Here is a 24,708-nt window from a genome sequence, read left to right on the forward strand (position 1 = left end):
CATTCTACCTTAGTCTCGTCCTAGACACACTGTTTTAGTCACTCACGTAGATTCCATTCTCATCCCTTTTCTTTTTTTTTTTTTTATAATTTTATTTATTTATTTATTTTTCCACCAAAGCCCCAGTAGATAGTTGTATGTCATAGCTGCACATCCTTCTAGTTGCTGTATATGGGACGCGGCCTCAGCATGGCCGGAGAAGCAGTGCGTTGGTGCGCGCCCGGGATCCGAACCCGGGCCACCAGCAGCGGAGCGCGTGCACTTAACCGCTAAGCCACGGGGCCGGCCCTTCATCCCTTTTCTTACACTACATATTCTTTCCAGGATGAGCTCAATTACCACTGGTTTTAGCTACAACCTGTATATTGATAATCACCAAAATATATGTCTATCCCAGGTGGTCTACAGAGTATATTTCAGAGGAGTATTTTTACCTAGCTGCCTATACCTCCAGGATGTTGCATCGGTACATTGTACTACTGTAGATGTTCAGAACTGAGCTCGTTATCTTTTATGCACACACTGTCCCAGGATTACTAATTAATGATAGTACGGTATACCCAGACGTACCTGCCAGAAGTCTCAGTTATCCATCACTTACGGTTATCCTCTCTACCTGACCCCTGATGGTTGAATCCTCCGAATATCTCTAAAATTCATTATTTCCTTTGCATTGCTGTTATAGTTCAAGCTTTTTATCATTTCTCACCTAAACTGTTACGACAAAGGCCCTGTAACCAGTCTCCCAGCCTTTGATTTCTAATTTATTCCATTTAGTAAACTTCTAATGTTATCTTTTCTAAAGTGCAAATTTGATCACTGTCTAAAATCATTTAGTAACTTTCCACTGTTTATAGCAAAAACTGAGAACTGATGGTTCATGGGATTCACTTACAGAGTATTTTGTTTGACCTCGGAGATGTTGGCATCATGTGACTGATCGTTATTTATTTAATTATATTGGTAGAAGAGGCGGTGAGATCCTTTTCAAAGAGGATCTAGTTGGCAGTAATTGGATGAAAACTGCATAATAGTCTTTACTTGTTGGGTAGTCAGGTTATCTAGGCTATCTCTTGTGTTGTTATCATAGTCTACAAAGAAATCTATGTGAAGAAATGTAAAGGAAAAAATCAGTTTGGTTTTAAAGATGTTTTTCAGTATTATTCTTATGAAGTAATTTCTAGCCTCTTCTTTACTCTGATTTATAAGATGGATATGCATTAGCTTAGGTGACGTAAGGATTTTGATTATAAAGAAAAATAATGACACTCCTGCCCTACCTTTCCTAGTACTACATATCTGTTTAGACCCTGCTGGCCCTTGAAGTGGAGTATTTAAGATATTAACTTGAGAACTAACAACTCTTGAAAATCCAGTAGGTATTAGCATGAGAACAAGTCTTTTAATGGAATTTTCCAAGATAGATTGAAATTCCTGATTTCTTATAGGCTTCAAAGTTACCTTAAGCTGAGAGTGACGTCGTCATCATGGAAAAAGAAGAGCAAGTGAAGCCCAAAGTCAGTAGAAGGAAGGAAATAATAAAAATCAGAGTGAAATACATGAAACAGAGACTTAAGATCAGTGAAACTAAGAGCTGATTCTTTGAAAAGATAAACAAAATTGACAAACTTTTACTAGACTCACTAAGAAAAAAGGGAGAAATCTCAAATAAAATCAGAAATGGAAGTGGAGAAATTATAACGAATACCACAGAAATACAAAGAATTATAAGAGACTACTATGCAAAGCTATACACCAACAAATTGGATGCCCTATAAGAAATGAGTAAATTCTTAGAATCATACAACCTTACACAACTGAATCAAGAAGAACTAGAGAATCTAATTAGATCGATCACTAGTAAGGAGATTGAAACAGTAATCAAAAACCTCCACAAAAAAACCAAAGTCTAGGACCAGAGGGGTTCTCTGGTGAATTCTACCAAACATTCAAAGACGATTTAACACCTGTCCTTCTCAAACTATTCCAAAAAACTGAAGAAGACGGAACACTTCCTAAGTCATTCTGTGAGGCCAGTATTACCCTGATACCAAAACCAGACAAGGACAACACAAAAAGAAAATTACAGGCCAGTATTGCTGATGAACATAGATGTAAAAATCCTCAACAAAATATTAACAAACGAAATACAACAATACATTAAAAGGATCATACACCACAGTCAAGTAGGATTTATTCCAGGGATGCAAGGATGGTTCAAAATGAAGAATAAAATTCATGCAGAAAAAGCATTTGACAAGATTCAACATCCATTTATGATAAAAACTCTCAATAAAATGAGTATAGAAGGAAAGTACCTCAATATAATAAAGGCCATATATGACAGATCCACAGTTAACATCATATTCAATGGTGAAAAACTGGAAGCTATCCCTCTGAGAACACAGGAACAAGACAAGGATGCCCAGTCCTGCCACTCTTATTCAACATAGTATTGAAAGTCCTAGCCAGAGCAATTAGGCAAGGAAAAGAAATAAAAGGCACCCAAATTGGAAAGGAAGAAGTAAAACTGTTAGTATTTGTGGATGACGTGATTCTATATATAGGAAACCCTAAAGAATCCACCAAAAAACTATTAGAAATAATAAATGGCTACATTAAAGTTGCAGGGTAGAAAATCAATATATAGAAATCACTTATGTTTCTATATACTAACAGTGAACTAGCAGAAAGAGAAATCAAGAAAACAATCCCATTTACATTCACAACAAAAAGAATAAAATGCCTAGGAATAAATTTAATGAAGCAAATGAAAGACCTGTACTCTGAAAACTATAAAACATTGTGTAGAGAAATTGAAGAAGACACAAAGAAATGGAAAGATATTCCATGCTCATGGATTGGAAGAATTAACACAGTTAGAATGCCTGTATTACCTGAAGCAATCTACAGATTCAGTGCAATCCCTATCAAAATCCCAATGACATTTTTCACAGGTATAGAACAAAGAATCCTAAAATTTGTGTGGAACCACAGAAGACCCCGAATAGGCAAAGCAATCCAGAGAAAAAAGAACAAAACTGGAGGTATCATACTCCTTACTTTCAAAGTTGAACTACAAAGCCATAATAATCAAAACAGCATGGTACTGGCAGAAAAACAGACACACATATCAATGGAACAGAGTTGAGAGCCCAGAAATGAACCCATACATCTGCGGACAGCTAATTTTCGACAAAGGAGCCAAGAACATACAATGGAGAAAGGAAAGTCTGTTCAATAAATTTCCCAGTCTGCTGGGAAAACTGGACAGCCACATGCAAAAGAGTGAAAGTAGACCATTATCTTACACCATACACAAAAATTAACTCAAAATGGATTAAGGACTTGAATGTAAGACCTGAAACCATAAATCTCCTAGAAGAAAACATAGGCAGTATGTTCTTTGACATCAGTGTTAGCTGTATTTTTTTTAATATTTCTCCTCAGGCAAGGGAAACAAAAGCAAAAATAAACAAATGGGACTAGATCAAACTTTTTAGTTTGCACGGCAAAGGAAATCATCAACAAAACAAAAAGACAACCTGCTGATTGGGAGAAGATATTTGCAAATCATACATCCGATAAAGGGTTAATTTCCACCATATATATACAGAACTCATGCAACTCAACAACAAAAAAACAAATGGCCTGATTAAAAAATGGGCAGAGGATCTGAAGAGACATTTTTCAAAGAAGATGCACAGCTGGCGAACAGGCACAGGAAAAGATGTTCAATATCACAAATTATTAGGGAAATGGAAATCAAACCCACAATGAGATATCGCCTCACACCCATCAGAATGGCTATAATTAAAAAGACAGGCAATAACAAGTGTTGGTGAGGATATGGAGAAAAGAGAACCCTTGTATACTGCTGGTGGCAATGTAAATTGGTGCAGCCACTATGGAAAACTATGGAGATTCCTCAAAAAATTAAGAATAGAACTACCATATGATCCAGCTATTCCACTTCTGGGTATTTATCCAAAGAAAACGAAAACACTAATTTGAGAAGATATATACATCCCTATGTTGATTGCAGCATTGTTTACAGTAGTCAAGACGTGGAATAACCTAAGTGCCCATCAACAGATGAATGCATAAAGAGGATGTAGTGTATATATACACAATTGAATGCTACTCAGCCATAAAAAAAGATGAAGTCTTGCCATTTGCGACAACATGGATGGACCTTGAAGGTATTATGCTAAGTGAAATAAGTCAGATGGAGAAAGACAGTACTCTATGATATCACTCATGTGTGGAGGATTAAAAAAAATAACGGCAGGGCCGGCCCCGTGGCTTAGTAGTTAAGTGCGTGCGCTCCGCTACTGGCGGCCCGGGTTCGGATCCCGGGCGCGCACCGACGCACCGCTTCTCCAGCCATGCTGAGGCCGCGTCCCACATACAGCAACTAGAAGGATATGCAACTATGACATACAACTATCTACTGGGGCTTTGGGGGAAAAAATAAATAAATAAAATTATAAAAAAAAAAAAAAAATAACGGCAAACAAACATAGATACAGAGAACAGATTGGTGGTTCCCAGAGGGGGAGGAGGATGGGGAGAGGGCAAAAAGAGTGAAGGGGATCATTTGTGTGGTAACGTATGGCAACTAGATTTTTGGTGGTGAACACGATGTCGTGTATAAGGAAGTCGAATTATAGTGATGTACACCTGAAATCTATATAATATTATAATCCAATGTTACTTCAATAAAAAGAAAAATAAAAGCTACCTGAGGCTGTTATTTCTTGTCAAATACTATTATTAATTGTGTTACTACTAATACTCCGGAAAACCAAAGGATACTTGTTAACCACTTTGTTGACAAAATAAATTATAAGAACATGTACTACTGCATTTTACCTGAGCAGAACAATCAGGTATTGCCTGTGTGGTAGAGAATAAACTATTTTAAGAAGTTATTGGAAGCTATTTTCTTTTATGGTTTCCTAGAACATATGTCTTTATTTTAAAACAAATATGTGATTAATAAATTTGATTGTAAAATCCTACAGTGACTGAGAAATTAAGAATGGTATCCATATCAAAATGAAAAGTTGCACTGTTTACATTTTAATTTATATCTTTAAATTGTTTTAAAAGCTTGTTTATCAAGCTTAAACTATCAAGAGTAGAAATCTGGAAAGAGAAAGATATAGTTAATGTAAGTTCGTTTAAATTTTATTCCCTGAGGGAAAGAGAATTTATACCCTTGTCCTACTGGGTACAAATAAATAAAGCTCCACTAAAACAGTGTAGGGCCCAGGAATACACATACAGATCTTTGGAATGGATTAGTGAATCCAGACCTCTGCAGATTTAGCAGCTGCTTCTTCAGAGTGAACACACCACTATGCTAAGGAGTTTACGCTTACTATGTAGGTGTAAGGGAGCTAGTGTAGGATTCTGAATAGGGAAGTGACATCACGAAAGCAGAATTTTTAGATGAATTGGAGATGCGAGAAACGGGAAATAGAAACCAATCATGAGAGCGTTGCACATGATCCACGCAGAGGGAAAGTAAATTGTACTGGAAGTGAAAAGGGAAGTAATGGGAGGGAATGATGAATAGTTTAAGAAGACGTGAAGACCACCTGATTAAAGGAGGTAAAATGGAAGGATGAGACAAATGATTCTAGTGTTTTAGGTGGGATGACTGGGAGGGCCATAATACCACTGACCAAAAAAGGAACTGATTTGGAACAAAGGATCCATATAGAAAGACCCATAGAAATGGTAGAGATATGACATTTAAGTTCCCTTTACTCAGGGAGCAGATATCGTTGTTGAAATATTACATTTGTTTGTGTTTGTATATTCTACTAGACGTGTAAGCTCTGTGTGGGCAGAGACCACACTTTTGTTTTTCATTCTTCTGTCCCAGTGCTTTGCATGGTACCTGGCATAAAGTACACACTCCGTCAATGCTTGTCAAATGAGAGTGGGAGAACTCGTGAGTTTCTGTACCAGCTCTGCCACTTACTGGCAGATTGATGTTTGGCAAGTTCTTTCAGCTGTCTAAGCTCAATTTTCTTATATATCAAATGAGAATCATAATAGTACCACATCTGTCTACCTCATAGTATTCAGCCATATAAATGCTTAGGGCTGTGTCTGACACGTGATATGAGCTCAATAAATGTTAGTGATTACTAACAAGTGTTAGTTTATTTCCTGGCATTCGTGGCTTTTATGTTCTGCCCGCGGGCTGCTTTCCAAGTTTGTCTTCTAATATTAGCTTTTGCTATCCCTGCTGTCTGGAATGTTACCCATTTATTTATCCTTTATTCATCAAAGAAGTGTTTTTTGAGGATTTCATATTTGCCCACTACTGTTCTGGATGCTGTCTACAAGACAACGTCCTTGCTTTGTAGACCTTATATACCAGAGAGGAGATGACATACAAAACAAGTAAATAAAAGAATAGGATTATTTCACATAGTAGCAACTACTGGGAAGAAAATAAAACAGTTGTGTATTAGACAGTTCCTCACTGGAGGTGGGAAGTTAAGGTTAATTTGGATTGGGGTCAGATCTAGCCTGAGAGAGGTGTGCTTGAGCTGAGACCTTAATGACAGAGGCCAGAGATTAAAATATCTCCACAGTAAAATTTCAGGCGCTGTCCCTGATGTTCTATTTCAGGTGAAATAGATTCTATTCAGAGGCTATTCATTCTCTTTCTGGCTTTCACTTCTGTCTCTCCATTCTATTCCACTTTCTTCAGCTGGAAGGCACAGTTGGAAACCCAGCATGAAATGAGGGTTACAGTGAGAGTGGAAGGGTAGGGTAAATGGCATTTCAAAGGAAGACGATATGACTTTGTAACCTGTGGCCAGAGGAGACTGAATGTCAGATGGAGCACCAAGGGTGTAAGCCTTGGAGTCTGCAGGCTTGAAGTGGAGTGAAACTTGTGTAGATGGCTGTGGCTGTGCCACTTTGGAGCTAATTCCAGGAGTTATACTTTTCATCATCTCCTGGAATTGTTGATGGAGTTATGTGGTTGAAATTTTTGTTATTTTTGCTTTCAGTTTCAGTTGTCTGTAAATGTTAAGTTGACCTTTCATTTGATGCAGTGAACATTAGAAAGTGTGTGTTTTAATATAGAGATTTTGTGGTTGTTGACCAAATACTTGTGTTGTCAATAGCTATTTAACACATTGGCAGAGCCTTTCAAATGAGTAGTTTTAGGTAGTGAGCATTAAAGGCATTTTAGTGAAATCTGGAATGGTGAAAAGTGAGTACTTGAATATTACAGGCCCTTTTCTATACATTTTATTTAATTTTAGGACTCTAAATTTTAGGACATCTCAGTAACTCTTAGAGTTCATCACAGTTGTTAATCTTAGAATATGTTGAAATGTTTTCTTTACAAAGCTAGTTTCTTCTGGTAGACAGAGTGATCTGAAATCTGTCAGTTTTGCCCATACTTGTTACTCTCCGTAACATCTCTTCCCTTTTCTTACCTCCTGATTGTGATCTTTTTTTATTGTTGTTTAAAAATGAAAAGTTAACATCTTTTCCTGGTGGTAAAATATAAATTAGAGAACTGACTTGACTTGGATCTTTTAATCATTTTCTGTTTAATTCTTTGCAAAGTGAACGTATCTTTACTTACCAAGAAGAATCTGGGAATGAGCAAATCGGATTGTAGAAGGTCTGACGTTGGATAGGAGCTGTTAGGCTATGAGAGTATTGGGATTTTTAGAGCAAAATCCTTGAGGTTTTTGTCAAGTGACACTGGGGTAATAGGGGGTTTTCCTATTCTAGAGGTCTTAAATTGTCTCTTAGGGCCTTGCAGAGAGTTGGGCTGATAATTTTTATCTTTTTTTATTATATTTCTAATTTCTACATAATTAGTTTCTTTTGGATATAATACTGAACTATTCTGTAGTTGATTTAGAACCCTAAAATTATTGTTCTAAAGTTGCAAGTCATCTGTCTTCCTACTCATTTTGACATAGTGTCCAGTGATATCATGTTTGTTTTTCAGGTATCTCAATACCCAGTTTATTAAGAAGAATAAACTGACAGAAGCTGACCTTCAGTACGGCTATGGTGGTGTAGATATGAATGAACCACTTATGGAAATAGGAGAGGTAGGGCATTCTTTAAATGACTGGCAAACATAAGAATGTTTCTATGGGTTGAGGTAATTTGATTCACTGGCCTTTTTTTAAGGACACTGAGGTGACCATCTTAAAATTGTCAAGATTTAAAACCTCCTTAATGTTAGGTAAATAAAATACTGTAATAAAAATAAAATACTGTAATATTAATAATAATAATTCAGATAGGTGAGAAGAATAGGAAAGATGTGATGAGTATTATTTTAATAATTAAATTAATGATGGATGAATGAATGATAGAGGTTAATAGTTCTGCTATGTGAAAAAGCTCATAAAAAGTATTTAGAAAATGTTGAGACTCTAGTTAAAAAGTACAAAGGATATGGACTTAAAAGAGAGCCTAAAAGAGAGGAAATAGAAATTGATGGATATAACAAATTTATTTTAACTTTGAAACGTAAAGAAATTCAGAGTAAAACAATGAGGTGTGCAGGTCAAGTAATTCACTCAAATTCTTGAGGTATAGTGCAAATTTAAATGTGGAAAATTATATAATGCGTATAGTAATTGGGAAAGAAGTACTCTAATATAATGTTTGTTTATTCATGTAATACGTATTTACTGAGTAGCCAGACATTGGGGATACAATGGTGAAGAGAAAGAAGGTCCCCGTCCTCTTGGGGAAGCAGATGCCAAATAAGTAGAGAGATTAATGTTAAACTGTGATGAGTGTTAATGAAGGAAATAAACAGCTAAGATGCAGCATTAGTAGAAATTTAAATTGAATAATCCTTTTAGAAAGAAATTTGGTGGCGTCTTTCAGTAGACTTTAAAATGTTCAATGCCTGTTGACCAGCTAGTCCCATTTTTAGTAATCTGTACTGTGAAAATATCAAATATGGAAAAAACAGTTAAAGTGTTTAAAAATATTCCTTGCAATCATTGTTAGTAAAGGTGACTAATGGGCAAACAATCTAAATTTCCAATATCGAACAATAAAGATCATACATAGAAGAATATATACAGTATGATTTTGTTATAAAGTTAGGTAAATGGATAAATTAGTAGTAGGAAATAGTTCATAGAAACTTGAACAAAGGGGAAAATGGTTTATGAAAAAATTTGGGCACAACATTATACGTTTAATAGGAATAAAATGTAGGGGAAAAAGGATATAGAGAAACAGATTAGTGGGAAATACTGAAATCTTAACAGTAGTTACTTTAGTTAGTAGGATTATAAGTGAATATTTTACTTAAAAATCATCCCTTATCACCAACACCATCAAGTCCACTCTTCTTCCCAGAGGAAATCACTATAAACAATTTGGTTTATATCTTTCCTGAATTTTACCTGTGCATTTGCATATAAATATACATACACACATAATGATTTTGATTTTATTTTTTAAAAATTAATGGTATCATACCATACATTAAGTCCTATAGCTTGTATTTCTTGCCTTTTTTTTTTTGTTAACGTGTCTAGGAGACTTTTCACTTAAATTTATTTTTTGTGAGAGCTTTATATTCTGTACTAGGGATATAACTATCAAACTATTCCCCTTAGTTTTCAGTTTTTGTTGTTACAGACAATATTGCAGTGAACATCATTGTTTATTTGTTCATTTATTAAATGTATTTTGAATCCCTCTGTGTGCCAGGCACTGTTCTATATGCTAGGATACAGTAGTGAACAAGGTAGACAAAAATCTTACGCTCAGGGAGTGATATTTAGGTATATATTTCTTTGCACATGAGCAGAAATTTTTGTAAAGTGGGTACCTGGAAGTGGATTTTCTGGGTCAAAGTACATCCTGAATTTAATAGCCTTGCCAACTTGCCTTTCAAAAGGCTTTACCAGTTTGCCTCCACCACAGCTGTAAGGTCCCGTTTTCTTATGTGTTGCCTTTTTAACCCTTTTCATGCTATTTAAAAAGAAAAAAAAGAAGGCAAAACTTGAAGGATGTTCTTTGTGGGAAGGCAGATGCTTTTACTTATTTGAAATGGAGTTAACCAATGGATCAGAATAAAGTTACCCCGGAGAAACAGAATCAAGAGGCTAAAAACAGACTTATGCTTGTGTGGATGCAGTTAAGTTGGAAACAGGAGCAATCAATTTTTGATACTGGAATAATCTGTACTCTGTATAGGAAGAATATATTGGAGTTTCACGGCTTAACTGTGAATCGCAAAACTTGAAAACTTTTGGAAGACAGTATAGAATACACATATTCCTATGACCTTAGGATAGGGAAGGAGTTTTTAAAAGACACAAAAAATACAAATGATAAAGGAAAAGATTGATAAATTTGAGAACATTAAACATAATATATTTTTACTAAAAGATCACTATAAAGAAACTCTTAGTCAAGTCACAAACTATGACAAACTGCAATGTGTAAATCTGTTAAGGGATTAATTTCTACAATATATAAAGAATCCTAGGTTTCATTAAGAACAAGACAAACATTAATGGAAAAATGGACAAAAGAGATGGTCATTTCAAGGAAAAAAAGCTGAGATGCACAATAAACATATAAACAGATGCCAGCCTCATTCAAGAAAATGCCAGTGACAATCACAAGGAGATACCATTTTACGTCCAGTAGATTGGCAATGCTTGACTAAAGCCTGGCGGTACCAGTTGTTGTCAGGGATGTTGACTAATGGTAACTCTTGTCCATTGCTTGTATGAGTATAAATTAACCGTTGGGCTTTATTTAGTAAAGCTGCATGTGTGCCCAACCCTATAGCCCAGCATCTCCACTCATAGGTGTGTATCAGGGAATCTTGCTTATGTTCACCAGAAGATTTATACAAGAGTAGGCAGCATTTATCTTGGCAGCTAAAAACTGGAATCACAAACATGTCATCAGCAGTAGAAAGGAAAAATAAATCATGGTGTATTCATACAATAGGATACTATATAGCAATGTCAATGATTGAACTATAGCCATATCTTTCAGTTTGGATGGATTTCAATAACAAAGTTAAAATTTTAAAAATCATACATAGAGGAGGATGCAATGTGATTTTGTTATCAAGGTCAGAAATGGTCAGCTTCAAAAATATTGTATGGGGAATACTTACACATTTGGTAGAATTATAAGCAAGGGAATGATTTAGCACAAAATTCAGGATATAGAGATAACTTCTGAGGGGAAAGGAGAAGGACATTTGAGGCAATGGTAATGGTAAAGTTGTATTTCTCAGACTGGGTGGTGAATAGAGGGGTGTTTTGTTTTTTTATTCTTTAAGTTGACTTACCCTTTTATATTTGTATGAGAGATTTTGTAATTTAAAAAAGCAGCTGACGGCCAAATCACATTATTTTATTTAACATACCTCCCTTGTTTCTATTATAACCTTGGTGTCTGTAGCCCGTCCATAATACTGGGCATTTAGCAATCGATAAATTAAGGTTTTATAAAAATCAGTTATTTCTGTAAGATTTTTAATTAATGATAAAACCTTAATTCTGTTCTTTGTACAAGTCTGATATGATGGTCATTGTCATTTTAAATTAGAAATTTATTTTCCTTATGTCTATTCAGTTTTCATTTGAATTTTGAAATATTAATTATAAATACTTCTCTTGATGGGTATTTTTTTTTAAGTCTTCAACAAATGTTAAAAACAAATACTTAGTAATTCAGCCTGGACGATTTTTATTTTTCCTGGCAGCTAGCATTGGATATGTGGAGGAAATTGATGGTTGAACCACTTCAGACCATCCTTATCCGAATGCTCCTCCGAGAAATTAAAAAGTGAGTACTGACGTTCATCTTCTTGAGTCAATTCTAATTTGCTGTTTGAAATAGTTTAAAATAGTGTACAGTAGCATGGCTATTGACTGGACATAGGCCTTGTCTTACTGTAACGAGCCGCGTTTTCCATCTTAATGCCAACATTTTAAAATTGTTTTATAATCTTTTTTTTTGGCAGGTCTTTGATCTTTATTTATAGCCTAAATATGCTTAGTGAATAAATAAGTCCCTGAAGGAAGTGACTTGTTTTTCAGTTCTGAAACCTCTCGGTTTCAGGCAGTGTTGAGTTGTTTGAACATATTGTCTCAGTTTAAATCCTGATGAGGATAACCTATTCAAGAAAACAGATTCTTTGAATTAGTTGGTTACCTCTTAGCCCCAGTGTTAAATCCATAACTTGCCTATTATAGTAAGAAAATTTATGGGAAAAATAGCTTCCCACGCTACTCATGGACCACAGTGGTTGACTCTTTGCCTAAGAGCTGTGTAAATCGAGTTTGGGACAAAGAAAGTTTTCCTGTGGCGTCCAGAATAGAACATCCTTGGGTCAGCTCTGGCCTAAAAGATTCTTTTTTTTTTTTTTTTTTTTTTTTGGTGAGGAAGATCAGCCCTGAGCTAACATCCATGCTAATCCTCCTCTTTTTGCTGAGGAAGACCGGCTCTGAGCTGACATCTCTTGCCAATCCTCCTCCTTTTTTTCCCCAAAGCCCCAGTAGATAGTTGTATGTTATCGTTGCACATCCTTCTAGTTGCTGTATGTGGTACGAGGCCTCAGCATGGCCAGAGAAGCGGTGTGTCGGTGCGCACTCGGGATCCGCACCCGGCCTGCCAGCAGCGGAGCATGCGCACTCAACTGCTAAGCCATAGGGCCGGCCCCTAAAAGATTCTTACTAGACTTAAGCTTCGGGAAATCAGAAGTACTAAAAATCAGTCACACAGATGTTTGTGTAATAAATTTCAGGTTACTGAAACTGATATTGTAGGAATTATCTTGACTAGTGAATTGCAATGTGATAATGACCACTCCATCTGAATCTGCTTTCATTAAGATGACCCAAATATGGAGTTTTTTATGTGAGGGAAAAAAGTAAAGCATTGTTCTTACTATGGGACTCCTAGTAGGAAATGAGGGGTTAAAAAAAAAAAAAGCCACAAAAGAGGATAAGAGGATGTTTTAAAATTTAATGTTAATACCAAATAGAAAGTAGATGGTAGCAATTAGTAACTTGGTTTTAACAAATTGTCACTCACCCTTTTAATGATTCCATTGTTTCCAAAGACAGCAAGGTGGAGAGAAAAGGCAATAATGACACAGTAGGGTGGAACGATTCTTTTCCTTCCTCTTTTCTCTGCCAAACTATGATTAACTGAAAGAACACTCCCAACAAGATTTATAGGTTCTAATATAATTTCCTAAGAAATATTAACTTTTTTCTTGACTTGGAATTCGGCTATTTTATATTGTGTAGTGAAAATATTGTCACAACTTTCCAAGTATACTTTTATGAAATGTCTCTTTTAATACAATTTTGTCCCAACCTAGTAAATTTTTCTTGTGTCATTGTTAGCTTGTTAAAAATGAATTTGATGAAAAGTTAAAGAAAATCTAACTGTATAAGAAAAATAATACAACTATAGTACATTAATTCTGGAAAAGACAGACATCTGGTCAGAGATGTTAGGTCAGCTTGTCTTAGTGTTATAATCAGCTTCCATTAACTGTTGTGTGACATGCTTTACTAATATCCATTTATGTTCATGTCTATTCTGTTAGGTAGATATTATCCCAAATTTTACAGCTAAGGAAACTAAGGCTGAATAATAGTGATAAAAATTAAATATGGGAACTATGTGCCAAGCAGAGTTCTAAAAGCTTTACCTGCATTATCCCATTTAATCCACAGCCCGAGGAGGATGGTACTGTTTACCATTTTACAAACAGAGAAGTCATTGGTGGTGCTCTAACAAGGCTGGTATGACTCCAGCCTCCATCTTCTTTTTTTTTTTTTACAGGCTTTTTTTTTTTTTTGCTGGGAAAGATTTGCCCTCAGCTAATATCTGTTGCCAATCTCCCCCGCCCCCTTTTTTTTTTTTGCTTCCCAAAGCCCCAGTACATAGTTGTATATTCTAGTTGTCTTTCTAGTTCTTCTCTGTGAGCCGCTGCCAAAGCATGGCTACTGACAGATGGTGGTGTGGTTCTGCAACTGGGAACCGAACCCAGGCCGCCGAAGTGGTGAGAGCACCAAACTTTAACCGTTAGGCCATCAGGGCTGGCCCCCAGCGTCCATCTTGTTAATTCCAGGGATTCAAATCTGGGTTTTTCTAATTCTTAATCTGTTATGCCTATCTTTTTTATCCACAGAATATTTCTTCCACTCCTAGCTCCAATACTTTAGCTTGATGAATAGCTTGAGTATTCTAGTGTTTTCACATGTATTTCTTTATTTGATCTTAAGGAGGCAGGGCAAGTTTTATTTATAAGTAAGTAAATTAAACTTCAAGAAGGAGAAATGACTTATTGAACTTGATATAGCTGGGGAAAGAGACTCCATACCTTTAAAGCTCCAATTTGGGTCTTTCCACTGTGTTGCTTTAACGTCTATTTACCCATTGTCATTTCAGCTAATATGGCCAGATATAACTTCCATTACATGGATGAGTGACTGTGGTAGATACTCCCCATTTGTAATCTGGTCTGATCCTTAGAACAGCATATGATGGTGAATATTATTATAGGCTCATTTTACAAATGGGGAAAATGAGACTTGAGAGGGTAATGAAATTAATGTCATATAACTAGTACATGGCAGGATGAGAATTAGAACTTAGGTCATTTTGGTCCTTAAGTCTATAGTTTTACCCATATATTATGTGTTCTTAAAAATAGTTTGCTCAAGTTGTATCTCCCTGCCATTGCTGCTAACAGAGAAATGTTTTATTGTGCATACCTACAACTTTTTTGTGGAAAGAGCTCCACCAGACTTACAGAATAAAATCTTTTCAGATCTGGTAAAGTGTATTGCAGATTTCATTTCCTATCTACTTACTCACAATTCCCTTTCCCCATATTCATCCATGAGTTCCTAGATATTCTCTACAAGTGTCTAAAGAGTGTTACTATTTACTAGTGGTTTCTCAGATTTGGCCACTGAAAATCAAGCTGATGTGGGGAATGTTTAAAAGCATAATCTTTCTACAAAAATATTATAAAAGTAATATATGCTGATTTTAGAAAATTAAAAATGTACAGAAGGTTAAAAAGAAAAAAGTAAAAGACCTTTTACTTTTCCCCCAGTACCTTCAGTTTTGTTATTTAAAGGAAATCACTACTGAGGATTTTAAAGTATTTTCTAATAGAAATTCTCTGTGCATTTAAGATTGTATGTATGCACATATAATATGCAGGTACATACATTTATATCTGCATACATACATATATATAATATTACACACACATACATACGTACATACTTTGGGGAGCTTTTTGAAAGCACAGATATCTGAGTCCCCCCCATTGCCACTGAATTACATTCTAGGGAGAGTAGCAACTTAAATTTTTACAAAGCTCCCAGATGATGTTTATGCATCCAGTCCAGACCACCACTTATGAAGTACTGTTCTACACTGAATGATTTTCTCTCCACTTATTCTGTAAAGCTGTTATTGGAGTGTCTCCTTTTATCCTCTGGATTTCTTTATTACATAAGTATTAAGAATACTTAAAAGTATATTCTTCTTACAAGTTAGAACAGATCAGTGGTTGGTGTGAGACTATAAAGTGGTAGTATAAGGGAGTGCCTTTATGGTTATAGAACAGTTCTATGTCTTTAATGTGGTGGCAGTGCCATGAATCTAGACATGTGATAAAATTGCATAGAACTACACACACACAAACATACACAAACGATTATGTGTAAAACCTGGCAAAATCTGAGTGAGGTCTATAGATTGTACCAATGTCGATTTCCTGGTTTTAATATTATACCATAGTTATGTAAGATGTTACCATTGGCGAAAACCTGGTGAAGGGTACAGAGGACCACTCTATATTATTTTTGCAACTTCCTGTGAGTCTATAATTATTTCAAAACTAAAAAATATTTTTTGAAAGTTTAAACAGTGCATAAAATGTGCATATCCCTGTTTTCTTTCTTTTACCTAAGACTTCCTTTCCTCTCCTCATAAGTAACTACTGATAATAGTTTGGTTGTACCTTAATATTTGTTAAGTACAGTGGCTTTCATCATTTTTTGGGTAATGTTTTATATTTCTTTGGGAAGATGATGGAGCTGTGGAGCCTGCCCACATAAAAATACTTGGTAAAGTTTTTATTCATTCTGAAATTATAACTCAACAGCAAGACAGTCATGACTTAAGCATCCTCTTTCTGTTTGCATGTGAACATGATAAACAAAGGCAAGAATTAAGTGACAAATGGAAAAAACATTTGTGACTTCACAGCTCCGTTTTTTGAACTCTTCCTACTTTCCCCGCTGTTCTGACGTCATACAGATATCAAAGTTTCCTATAAATGTGGTTCCATTTCAAGGCTATTTTCTATTCCATTTGTTAGTTTGTCTGTCTTTATGCCACCACTTCACTGTGTTTATTAGTGTAGCTTAATAAGTCTTTATATCTGGTAAGACAAGTTTGCCCTCCATAAGCCAGAAGTGTTCTTGCTGTTCTTTGACCCTTTCCTCTTTCATATACGTGTTATAATCACCCTAGTTACCTTTAAAACATTTTTCTGTGGGATTGAAATTGAATTGAATCTGTAAGTTAGTTTGGAGAGAATCTACACCTTCACTGTATTAAATCTTCCTATGCACAAACATAGTATATCTATCTATTTATTATGCCTTCTTTAATATCTCCTAATAAGTTTTTATAAATTTATCTTTAAAGGTCCTGCATGCTTTTTGTTAGATTTATTTCGAGATAGTTGGTATTCTTTGATACTATTAAAAAAGTTTGTTCTGTATAATTGCCTGTTCTATTTGTTTTGTGCTAGTATATAGAAATACAACTGACTCTTGTATATAAATCTTATATTCAGCCACCTTGTAAAATTCTGTCATTTCTAATAATTTGTACGTATTTTTGTGTTTTCTATGTAAACTATCATAATCTGTAAATAATGATAGTTTTGTTTCCTCCTTTCCTGTGTGTGTGTGCATGCTAGGACCTCCAAAGCGATGTTGAAGAGAAGTGATGGATAGTGAGCATCTTTGTCTCATTCCTGACTTTAAAGGTTACATGTGTAACATTTCCTCGTTTAAGATGATGCTTCCTCTAGTTTTTTAATAGATACTCTTTATCAGAATAATGAAGTTAAGTTGAACTGGTGTTGAATTTTATAAAATGACTTTTCTATTTCTATTGCGTGATCATATGGTTTTTTTCTATTAATCTGTTAATGTGGTGAATTACATTTATGGATTTTCTAATATTAAACTGTCCTTGCATAACTGGGATAAAACCCAGTTGGTTGTTGTCTATTATAATTTTTCTGCATTGTTGCATTTGATTTGCTAATATTTTATTTAGAATTTTGCATCTATATCTGTGACTGGAATGGGCCTGTAGTTATTCTTTCTCATGATGTCTTTATTTGGGTTTGGTATCGGGCTCATCCTTGTAGGATGAATTAGGGTGTATTCCCTCTTTTTCTTTTTTTTTCTTTCCACCAAAGCCCCAGTAGATAGTTGTATGTCATAGTTGCACAGCCTTCTAGTTGCTGTATGTGGGATGCGGCCTCAGCATGGCCGGAGAAGCAGTGCGTCGGTGTGCGCCCGGGATCCGAACCCCGGGCCGCCAGCAGTGGAGCGCGCGCACTTAACCACTAAGCCACGGGGCCGGCCCTCCCTCTTTTTCTTTTAAATAGAAGAGTTTGCATAAAATTTGGATGATCAATTTCTGAGTGTTTAGTAAAACTCCCTTCAAAACCTTCTGGGTCTAGGGTTTCTTTTTAAGAAGACTTTTTTTTTAATCAGATTTTTAACACTGATGCAGTTTTTTCAATAGTCTTAAGACTAGTCAAACTTGTATTTCTTCTTGTCAGTTGTGAATTATCTTTTCTGTTGACAGTATTCTCCTTAAAAAACTTTTTAGTTGGAGTAATTTTAGATTTACAGAAGAGTTGCAAAGCTAATACAGAGAGTTCCTGTACACCCTTCACCCTGCTCCCCAATATTACTGTCTTACAACACAAACCAGTGTTTATGAACATTGGTACAATACTGTTAGCTAAACTACAGACTTTATTTGCATTTCCCCAGTTTTTTCGCTGATGTCCTCATTCTGTCCTAGGCTCCAGTCCAAGTCACCACATTGCATTTAGCTGTCGTGTCTCTGTGGTCTCCTTCACTCTGAGAATTTTTAGTTGTTCCTTGTCTCTCATGACTTTTTTAAAAGAGTAGTGGTCAGGAATTTTGTAGAATATCTCTCAATTTTAGTTTGTCTGGTGTTTTCTCATGATTAGACTGAGATAATGGATTTTGAGGAAGAATACCACGCAGTGATGTGCTCTTCTCCTCCTAGAATGTCAGGAGTAAATGATGTCAACGTGACTTCTTACTCATGATGTTAATGTTGATTACTTGGTTAATGTATTGTTTTCTTTTTAATCCCCATCTGGAATAATGTTTTCATTCATAATATTGCTTATTTGCATCTTTCTTTTCTTGATCACTTTTAGAGGCTTGTGTATTTTGTTGGATTTTTTTCGAAGAACCAACTTTGGTCTTAGTGGATCTTCCGTATCGTGTCTTTCTTTTCTCTTTCATTATTCTGCTCTTATTTATTTATTTATTTTCCTTCTGGGAGATGAATGTGTTTAGATTGCACTGGAATGGGTGCAGAATCCTTGGGTAGGAGGAGGCTTAAAAATCTTGAACCAAATTATTTTTTTGCTGTAATCTGACATATTCATTCATAGAGTTGAGATATGATTACACAGTAGGCGATTGAGACAGGGTTTCTAATGTGAGGCCATACATTTCTTTTACAGTGAATAGAATTTCTATTTAAAAATTGTTTTCTACATGGTAATCTCAATTAAAGGAAATAAATTAATAATTTACTTGACATATTGTAGAGCTGTATTAAAGCTCCATTAATAATTTTTAAAACATTTAAGAAAAACAATAAGAAACAGTAGTTGAATAACTGCCCATATTTCCTACTCCAAGTAGTGAAATTTATTTTTTAAAGAAAACAATTAGGAGTAAGAAGTAAAATACAGTTAAAATTGATTGAAAATTATAAGTTTTTCAAATATCAGAGTGGAGTAATTTGTTCCTCTGGGAATATCTTTACACACTTCTGTGATTTGGCTGCCAACTATTTTTCATTTGGTGCCAAAAGGACTTTGTCCCTATAGTAAATCTAAATGCGAGTGTTAACAGTACCTGTCTCATACTGCTGTGAAGATGAAGTGAGATGCTGTATATGAAGTATTTACTGCAGTGCTCGAAGCCTAAGTCATAGTGAGTGTTCAGTAACATTTGCTGTATCCAGGTGAAAACTTCCCGTGATAGCTCCCTGTAGGCCATCCAGCTTGTGTAGGTTTTCTTCCTTAAACAGATCCTCATGTGAAGCTGGCCAGCTCAACTGAACGCTTGCTAATGGATGCGATTGAGTGTGTCTGTTGTCGGGGGAAGAGGGAGAATCTCCCTCTGCCCTTTCCCTTAAGGTTCTTCTGGCTGGCCAAAATAATCAACAAAACAGGTTAGCAGGAGAAAATAATACCAAGTTTAATAACATGTATACATGGGAGAAAGCAGGGACACTGCGTTTCTCAACACAATAGCAGAAATTCTCATCTTAAATACCATGTTCAGCCAATGACAAAGGAGGATTTTGGGGGTGGGGGGAGTCAGTTACAGGAGATTACCACTAAAGCACAGTAAACAAGAGTAAAGTTATTGTGCAGCCCCAAGGCCTCACCTTCCACATTGATAAGTTACTAGAAATGAGCTCATCCCCCCTTTTCCCAATACAGAGAGGGAGATACCTTTACAAATGGAGATTTCCCTTATAAATGTAAATGATTGGCAACTCTTCGCAGGGTCATCCAGAGAATGTGGCCAGAGAGACAGAACTTCTGATAAGAGGGGCTTGTTGGTGCCTTTCCTATTGTAACATTTACCATACGTTATCTTTACAGCCATCATGATAGATCTGTTCCAGGAAGGAGCCACTATGTCAAATTCTTTAGGCAGTTAGTGGGGGAGGTCAAATGTCCTCAGAGAAAACAACCAAGGTAAAGAGATAGATTTCAGGGTGGCCAAATCTTGATCTCCCACACTGTCATTCTTCAAATCTGCAATATATTTGTCAGGTTGAAACTGCCTTTTTGTAGGATCAAGTTTTTTTTACCCTTGGAGGTTATGCTATTTTACTTTCCCAGGACTGATCGCAAACTCTTGACACAGTATTCATAAAATATTGAAAATATTCAGAAAAATGATCCTTAGCCTTCATGGTCCTTCTCATTCTTTCTTGATTCCTTAGGTCTTGATTCCTGACTTCCACCCCTTCTTAAATTTTAAGCAACCCTCTCTGAATCATTTGTATGAACAACAGATAGATTGGAAATCAGGAGATTCTAGTCCCCTTAACATGTTCTGTTGCCTGAGTAAATTACTTCATTGGATTCCTTCACTGTAAAGTAGGGAGGGTGGGGTCAGCTGACCTTTGGAGGCCCCTTTCAGCTCTACATTTCCATTTTCCAATATATGGTTTTATAGAAATATTCTGTGACAAGAGACTGGTAAATTGCCTAGAGCACTAGGAAAAGTAGATTGAAAAAGATGAAAGGAAGGGGAGAGAAGATTATACAGTGAGAAGACTTCAGAGTAGAGACTGATGACGTGCCAGCAATCCCTAATAGATAGACCCGGTTTTACTTCTGAGTATTTGAGTCTCACTTAGTGCCAGAATTGTTTAATGTACTTTGAGAGGTTATTCTTATCTTAGTGGCCAATAGCTGCTGAAAGAAAAGACAGGTATCTTTCCTAGTTCTTAAATGCATTTGCACTTAGAACACTGTTTGCCCTTAAATAGTCAGCATGTATGAGATACTGCTGCCTGACAGCTGTGCCGGCAGCTGTTTGCGTTTGATTAGCCCTGAGCTTCTTACGCACTTGTCCTTGACTAAAATGCTTGCTTCCCCCGCACAGGTGGTTATCTGGTACTAATAAGATAGCTCTTTTCCTACAATTTGGTTAGATAATCCCTACCTCAGTTAATTTCGTAATTAATCTTTTTTTTTTTACCAAGATAATGTACTTTCTCCCTCTTTCAGCTGTGTAGTCTTAGACTCATCAGAAGATGAATTAATTTGGTGGCTACCTTAGAGAAGACAGTACTTCCTAATATAACTTTGGTTGTGTGAAGGTGTATTTTATGCTATACCATCACCGACATCTCTAGTTGTATATAATCACACATAGAATTGTCCTTCATTTTCTTATTGTAAGAGAAATATGTAGATCATAAAGATTCCCCAATCCCCAGGTAATGTGTTAACCTTCCCCAGGTAATGTGTTAACCTTCTTTGAAGATTTCAGAAAATTGAGGGCCATCTTAACCTTTAAAGAAGTAAAGTTGTCTGTCAGGCTAATGAAGGATCTTTTTTGTGTGAAATCTAAATGTTCCACAAAGTGACGGATGTTGATTGCTGAAATGCTCAGTAAACTGTATTCAGGTTTTCATGGCTTTTAGAAAAAGTTGTAATTGGGTGCACCCGGGATATCTGCAGGAAAGACAAGAAGGTCTGAAAGGACGCAAACAGAAAAACAAGACAGCAGCGTGAGGTGATGTAAAGGGAGAAAGGGAGAGCTCTCGGCTTAAAGACCATGCGTCATCTGCTTTTCAGATACACACTGGGGCCAGGCTCCTTGTGCTGAATTGTGTTCTGTAAGGGTGGCTCTCTTGAGGTATATGTAGGGATCCCCACGTCTGGATTTTGCCAATTACATGCATGAGGCACATTTAAATATTCCTTTCTCGTCGTATTTCCTGCAAATTGGCCCTCCAGGGCCTTACTCAGACTCAGGTTGGTTCCCTCTGGCAAAACTAGCTGTTTTGTTCTTTCATAAGGTCTGATTTTTCACTCTTTTTTTGATGTAAGCAGCCACTGATGCTGAATACTGACATCTTTTAGTTTATTGACTTTTGTAAAGCTGTGTCACTTTAATTCTGTCATTTTGTTTTCATTTTTCATCTGAAATAATTTTACAAAGACATGCTTCCCCTCATCTGCTGTTTGGTTACCCAGTGGTAAAGTTCGTGTAGAAAAGGCAAAATAACTGCTTGTTTCTTTCCTTTTCTTTATCCACTTGTCAAGATAGGGAGTTGGTTTGCTGTCACCCTCAGAAAGTGACCAGTTATCTTTTTTTAATATATCATGATGAATTTATAGACTTAAATATATTTGATTTGTTTCTATTCACTGTCTTATTTTATTAAAATGTAAATTGCCTCTCTTTGGTTAGTTGGCTCCAGAGTCTTTTTGATATGATCCTAGTCATCCTTGATAGCTTTCTTGCTATCTAGGATGTCAGGATGTTCCAGACTTATCTTGTACATTTTCATCCCCAGACCTGGTAATCAGCTACTCAGTGAAAAACTTAGTTCTAAATGATACATAAATGCATTCTTGAAAAAGTTTGAACATTCCACATCTTTTCCTCCATCTTCCTCTTCACAGAGGTAATCCCTGTTATCATTCGGTTGACTCTTTTCCCTCCTATGAATTATGTCTGTGTACAGAAATAAATACAATACAGAATATTGTTTTGTTTTCTTTTTAATGTGATTTTTCAAACTTTTGAAAATCATAATGCTATTTATACTTATTAACTTTTTTTAATTCAGTTGTATATCTTGCTAATTTTTTTGTGTTCGTACATGGAGATCTACTTCATTCTTTTTAAACTGCTACGTAATATTTTGTAAGGCTCTACCTCATTGTGTTAAACTCTCCTCCCTGATGTATATTAGGTTGTTTCCACGGTGTTAGTTTTTCCACTAATACAGCTCTTGCTTCTGTTGTGCACAAGTGCAGATGCTTGTCGAGTCACAGAGCGTGTGCATTTATTGCCCGCTTGCCCTCTAAAGTGCCTGTTCTTCCGCAAGCAGAGTCTAAGAAGACCTGTTTCTCTACCACTCACCAATACTTGATATTATCAAATCTTGCCAATTGGAGGGCGACACGTCTCCTTGATTTCCCAGTGCCTTTCTCAGGTGGGAATGGGGGAGCCTAGGCGGTGCTCTGAGGTGAGTGCTGCTGTAGACTTCTGGGTATGAGGTCCCTCCTCCTGGGGCACCGCCTCCTCTCAGGACACACACTGCTTGTTGCCTGGCTTCAGACGCGCTTTGTTCTGACGACCTAGCTGGCTTTGTCCACTGCAGTGTGCCGTCCAGCTTTCAGTGTATGCCCCTTCTCACCTGTCTTCCTCCACTCTTTTCCCACGGTCTCCTTGTAGCAATTCTTTCTTTTGGGCGTTTTGGTCTGTAGTTTTGTTTTTCTACGCTATCTAGTCTTCTCTCCATCTTCTTTCAATTTCTACAAGACTAAGGGCTATTGCCAACATTGAAGTATTAGAAAGTATCTTTCCTATCATTTCTCAGACTTAGAGTGGGAGCAGGAGACTGTATTTAGTTTGCTGGAATGCTATTCTCATTTTAAACATAGGGGGTAAATGAAGGTTTCACTAGGAGATTAATTTGTACATTGTCACATATCAGTATCAGGATTTTTGAGAGTTCCAGCCTAACTTCTAATGACCATCACAAACGTGGTCTGCTACCTGAGTTAAATAGTTGGTTTTAAAAACCTTGATTTTAAAATCATAATCAGTGCTTTTTTTTTGTCTCTTAGCTTTATTCTCCTATGTAATATATTGAAAATGCTTCCATTTTGCTCCTCTCAGTACTTAAAATACTAGCTAATGTTTACTGGTTGTTTACTCATGTACCAGGCACTGTGCCACGTGCCTTCCTGGATTATGCTTAATCTTTACCACATCCTCATGAAGTGTAGGTACTTTTATTATCCCCACTTTACAGAAGAGGAAATCTCTGAGTACTAAGAAGTTAAGCATCTGCCCAGGGTGACAGCATATTAGTGCAGCCAGAACTGAAGCCCAGGCAGTCTGACGCCAAAATTCTGGTCTTAAGGGCTATGCTAAACTATTCCTATTAGTCCCTGTCATCCCAGCTGAGTGGTTTTATTGTCTTGGTAATTTCATTATGATTGTTGTAGGCATTTTCCACACAGTCCTGTTAAGAGCAAATAGTAAGCCATATTTCTAAAAATTCTACATATTCTTTTCCCAGGGCTCATCTCTTGGGACCACTGTTGTTAGATGAGAGCAGAGTTTAAGATGACCGGTTTAGTCGTTGCTTTTGTATATTACTAACGTAACATCATTTCACAGTTTATTTTCATTATCTGTCAGCCTAATAGAAATGCAGTATATTTATAATGATTTTGTGTAGTACTTTTTGTGCAGTTCTAAAAATATGTGGTGATCTTAAAGATTGAATAATTATGCTTAAGAGTTTTTGAGGTCAGATGTTATAGGGAGAACAACTTAGTTATTAAGCACTAGGAATATCAATATTTTCTCTAGGCAGAGCCTTACCTGATTCCAGCTTATCTGGGCCTTTTGGGATCACAAACAAGTGGCACGAGTGCTGAGAATAGCAGGAGTGGAGGTTTTCCTGGTGCTGAGTGGGGACAGTAGGATTTGGTCATGAAAAGAATTTTAGGTAACCTGATTTCCCAGATATTCAGATATTTCTCATTCTTGATTGATTTTCGTTTGCTCCTCGGAAAAATTAAAAGGAAAA

The 24,708-nt window shown here is 36.2% G+C and overlaps 1 protein-coding gene across 3 annotated transcripts in view; it reads left to right on the forward strand.

The window, feature by feature from the left end:
* Positions 1-24,708, forward strand: part of CUL2 (cullin 2) — a 96,159-nt gene that overhangs the window by 39,463 nt on the left and 31,988 nt on the right. For all 3 annotated transcript variants that reach the window (XM_087420618.1, XM_004425233.2, XM_087420619.1), the window contains exons 5-6: positions 8,003-8,108; positions 11,765-11,847. In XM_087420618.1, coding sequence (XP_087276744.1) covers positions 8,003-8,108; positions 11,765-11,847 — 189 coding nt within the window. The remainder of the gene's footprint in view (positions 1-8,002; positions 8,109-11,764; positions 11,848-24,708) is intronic.

This window comes from Ceratotherium simum, chromosome 32 (assembly GCF_057802395.1).
Source record: "Ceratotherium simum simum isolate JZ-2026a chromosome 32, ASM5780239v1, whole genome shotgun sequence".
In the NCBI taxonomy this organism is placed as follows: Eukaryota; Metazoa; Chordata; class Mammalia; order Perissodactyla; family Rhinocerotidae; genus Ceratotherium; species Ceratotherium simum.